Raw genomic sequence first — 5,000 nt, forward strand, 5'->3', positions numbered from 1 at the left:
TGAATTTAAAACAAAGGAAAATTCGGGACCTGGAAAAATTTCGTTCTAGCGCGGTTTTGTACCCCACTGGAAGTAGAAATCCCGATTTTTAAAAGGCTAAAAGACACGGAAAAAAAATCTGTATGGAATTTTTTTGAATTGTTTTTACCTCAAAAAACATGTTTCGATTGAGTAAATAAAGAAAAATATGTCATATACACTGAAACGATGAGTCGGTAACAGATTGTTTCGTTCCCCATAAATTAGGCCTGTGTACTGATTTTAGTGATTAGGTCAAAGTAAAGATTTTAGGGATGAAGAATAAGCCATTTCCGAGTTCATGTCTGCTTCCTCTTCAAAGCGAGTCTAAGTGCGAAGTTCATCTTATGAAAATTAGTTGTCATTCATATGTAAAGTAGAAATTATTACCATCACAAGACGTCGCACTTAGACTAGCTTTGACGAGGAGGCAGACATGAACTCGGAAATGGCTTGTTGGTTTAGGGATGGCTAGCATTCATGGAAGGTAAGAATCGACTTCAATTTTTCCATCGTTACACGGTGAGACATGGAAAGGTGACTCACCTCCTGTGCATTGCCGACGGTCGAGGAGCTACTGAAGTGAAGGCCGCTTTTCTTCTTCCCGTTGCGATCGACACCGTTCACGTTTACCGTGCAAGTGACTGGAGAAGTAGTGACGGGCACATTTGCCACATTGATATAGATTCTGCTGCTGTTCTTGTCGGCAATTTCGCTTGCTTTGGAAACAGATTCGTAAATATGATAGTCCGCATTACCAGTGTTCAGGTCTTCGTAGCTGTGGCTCCGCTCACCTTGATGCACTCCGGCTTCTCCAGTTGCGGAATTGACCCCTTTGTCCAGGGATCTCTCTCTTGCACTTATGTCCTGTATCGTTCAGATGAACAAAATTAATTACCGTAGAGAAAAGAATACAGAGGGCCACGTGCTAAACAGGTCATTAAACCTATCAAGCATTCGGCACGGGCGATCATGAAATCTAGTGTAATTTAAAGGGGCCATGTCACTCAAAATGGTTTAATTTCGTGACACCCACAATGCCCAAAACGTAGAATCAAATAATGCAATAACCACTTAAAACTGTTGAACAACATAAAAGAAATACAGCAAAAGGAAAGAGAAACATGGATGAACAAAAATGGACAAGAATGAAACGGATTGCATTTGGGTAATCTCGACAAAGGTTGGCCCGACGTTTTCAAGTTTATGGCAAATCGCCTGGATTAAGATTTTGCTCAGAATCATCTTGTTTGTGACGTAATGATAATTTTATCAGTAAAAAAATCCACATTACCATATGCATTTCGAGTTTTAAACTCGTGATTAACTAAAGATTTCCCTTAAACACCCTAAAATAACGTGACATAGCCCCTTTACTTGTCTTGGGTGAAACATCAAATTAATAAGAATAATAAGAATGATAGTAAAAAAAAAATGATAATAATAAAAAATAATAATAATAATAACAACTTTATTTAAGTCACAATGGATTTAGCACAAGAGCACTAATTGGGGACACAAACGAAATTAACTCAAATCAAATCAAATCAAATATTGGTTTTTGAGCAGAGGGGAAAACCGAAGTACCCGGAGAAAACCTCTCGGAGCAGAGTAGAGAACCAACAAAGTCAACCCACATATGACGCCGAGTCTGGGAATCGAACCCGGGTCACATTGGTAGGAGGCGAGTGCTCTCACCAATGCGCCAGCCATGCTCCCCCGAGAAGGAGAGACGAGGCGTGACGAACCCATGCGAAGTGAGCTCTAGAATCAGAGCGCTGGCCTTTCTTGTCCCTAGAGCCTCCAATTTTTTTTGGTCAGTGGTAAAATACATAAACTAACAAAACTTCGTAGGCCTTCGGGGGCAAGAATGAGAACTTAACAGAGTGGGATAGCAAAATAATATCCGTTGACACAAAAAGGTTAGCGAAGAGATTATCATCTGTCCAGAGTGTCGCTAATGAGATGCAGGCGGATTTCAGTAAGCGTCGCGAAGTGTCCCTCTTGCTCTTCTCCCCAAATTCAACATCACTCGTTTCTTGGAATACACACAATTAGTATCACCCAACTAGTGGACTAATGCAAATCCTGCGTTGTAATTGGCTACGCTACTAGAGGACTATTAGTAATAGTCCTTGAGTAGCGAAAAGCGTGACGCTTTCTTGCCTTTTATTCCCAAATAAATATTTCTTCAACTTACATTTGCTAACTTTATTATTGCCTGTTCTGTCCGACTAGTTGGGTGATATTAAAACAATTAGACTCTTCGCCCTCAAGGGCCACGGGGTCAATAGCCCATACGGCTTCGCCTCATGGGCTATTGACCCGTAGCCCGCAAAGGCTACGGGTCTAATTGTTAATTAACGTCACAAAGTGTCCTATAAATGCTGCTTTTCAAGTAAGGATAAACAGCCACATTTACCCTAAGCCAAAAATAACGCTTATCTTTAGCCTTATCTTTAAGTTATTGTTGTAAATAGTTAGTAAAGGCTTAGCCTTGAATGGTCGCTTCATCTTGGATGTCAAAATTGGGCGTGCATTTAATTAGGTGAATTTCTGGGCACAAGTGCCAGGCACTTGTATGTGGGCTGAGTTGAAGTCCATCTCAACCTTATTGGAGGGTTTTGTGGTTTTCCTCCCTTATCAAAATCAACTCAAAGCTGGCTTATTACATCTGGCGATGGTGTTAGGTACCTTTTAGGGGACCTAGTTTCTTACTATAAAACCTACCTCGGTGTAAATTTCGAAGAAGGATTACACGGCTTATTTTTATGCCAAATTTTATGACACGATGCAAACCCAGCAGCTTTATGTACTCTTGTTCTCTTGCTTAGATTTAACAAGCTGATTACCTGATGGATGTTTACCTGGCGCTCATTAAAAACGGCGGTTATGTCATTGCTTGTCTCTTTGTTGTCACTTTTGTGGCTTTTGCTGTTGTTCCCTTCGTCCTGCAAACAGTCGTATCCATCGTTTTCGTGACCACCGTCGCTAATATCTTCCTTGATGTCTCTTCGCCCTTCTTTTTCCCCGACAAACTTGTTTTCCTCTTTGTTTGCGTTTTTGTCACGGTCTTCTGTGTCTTTGGCTCCGGCATCGACGTGAATGATGTGCATAGCATGGTGATGCTTGGATTCGTATTTATAAGGACTTTTTCTTTTTCGGCTTTTGCTGCAACAAAACAACTGCAAAGAAAAGAAATCACTTGCAACATCAAACAAATTAGATCTTAGATATTTTGTTTAAGCTGACAACACTGGAGTGACCAAAGCACCTTTTTGAGTGCTTTAGTTTATATTACTACCCAATGTGATTGGCTCTCTCGCCCCACATTATTCTCAGCCAATCGGAAGCAGAAACGAAGCCAAGCGTGACTTTCCTTTCTTCCCTCCCTTCGAGTGGTTTATGATTGGCTAATTTAGCTGACAGCGTCTGCTGTGATTGACCCCATCACGTGGGTGGTGGTTTCGCCCCTTTGAATGAAAACCTTTCCATCCACCCATACGAACTCGAGTGCAAAGCACTGACACGCATGTTTTAGATAAATTCCAAGGAACGGCGTGAAAATCAGAAGAGAAATGAATAACATGTATACTGGACTTACGAACTAAAACGTGTGCGATTTTTTCTAGAGACCAATCAGAAGAAAACTGTATCGAGATATTTTGGGCTATTTTGGGTGTCACACATTGCGTTCGCGTAATTTTACTTACACAACAACAAGACAATAACATAAGAAACAGTCCCACAGCTCCAGCCACTGCAATCAGAATGATATGGAGAGAAGACAGACCACAAGTCGTCTTGGTTTCGTATTTAGAGGCTTCGCTTCCCGCCAACACTACATTTATGACCTAAGAGGAAATATGAAGATGATTCGATCAAGGTTCGAGTTGCCTGTACTGAATGGTCTCTGACATGCCCAGTTTTGAAGGGACAAAACACATGAGCGCGCATTATAGAATTTCCCGCTTGTTTTCGGTTTGGAGTGCTTTCACGTTACCTTGTTAACTTAACAGCAAGCCACATGCATTTGATCTGAATTGGAAATTGCGCAAAGGTTCCAATTCAAAAACGCAATGCGCCTTCAAAGACTGGTTTTTACCAGAGACCGACGGCCAGTGACCTAAAGGAGAGCTTAAAGGAAACATGAAGACGACGGCCACGAGAACGCAACACAAAACAACAATTTTGACAAATAAAACAATGCAGTGTACGGCCCACACGTGGGCTTTACATTATGTACGTAATGTATGGTCCCGAGGGAAACATTTAGTTTTCCAGAGAGTCCTGCTGTTTAACTAGTTTACCAAGGGATCGACAATCGCAGCAAAACATCCGGATCGAGATACATTTGAACTTGATAAGGGGGCACGTGACCAAGAATCAACCAATCAAAGTATTCGTTTTGTTGAGTGAAAGTCTACGTATATAACAATCTGGCATATTCTTAAGGTGATGAATAACATCCCTTTGAATAATATAATCAGTAACAGAGCAGAGGTCATGCGCCGCGGTTACAATCTTAGGTCAGGGATTACAAAGACACTGAAACCGCAAGTTAGAACTAATCGTTTTTCCAAATTTGTAACAATGTTATATAGCTAGCTGATTGTCGTACATTGACCCTCAACTGTAATCCAGTACACTAACTGCAAGAGTTGAAATTAATCATATCTATCTATCTATCTATGTTACACGAGCCGACTTTTAACGCAAAATTGTCTCGTGTAACATGGCGCACAAGGCGATTTCTAACGAAACATTTTGTTGCGGCAACAGATTGCAGGTTTTTGAATCGCTTTCAAAAACCTGCTGCAACATTGTTGCCCGAATTTTGTTGGAGTTGGTGCGTGTAACACCCGCCGTCGAATTTTAACGCAACATCGGCCCAGAATGCACCACGAAGAGCCGAAATAAGTCACGTGACCGCCATATTTGTCGCCCGAGATTTCGTCGAGCAGGGGTCTGGGCTCAAATGC

The 5,000-nt window shown here is 41.4% G+C and overlaps 1 protein-coding gene across 1 annotated transcript in view; it reads right to left on the reverse strand.

Annotated features, from left to right (window-relative positions):
- The window catches only part of LOC138038544 (uncharacterized), a 27,806-nt gene that overhangs the window by 12,039 nt on the left and 10,767 nt on the right, over nt 1-5,000 (reverse strand). Inside the window, exons 4-6 of the mRNA XM_068884480.1 lie at nt 3,732-3,872; nt 2,871-3,203; nt 565-885 (exon numbers count right to left, since the gene is read on the reverse strand). Of these exons, the coding sequence (XP_068740581.1) occupies nt 565-885; nt 2,871-3,203; nt 3,732-3,872 (795 nt within the window). The remainder of the gene's footprint in view (nt 1-564; nt 886-2,870; nt 3,204-3,731; nt 3,873-5,000) is intronic.

This window comes from Montipora capricornis, chromosome 2, assembly GCF_036669925.1.
Source record: "Montipora capricornis isolate CH-2021 chromosome 2, ASM3666992v2, whole genome shotgun sequence".
Taxonomy (NCBI): Eukaryota; Metazoa; Cnidaria; class Anthozoa; order Scleractinia; family Acroporidae; genus Montipora; species Montipora capricornis.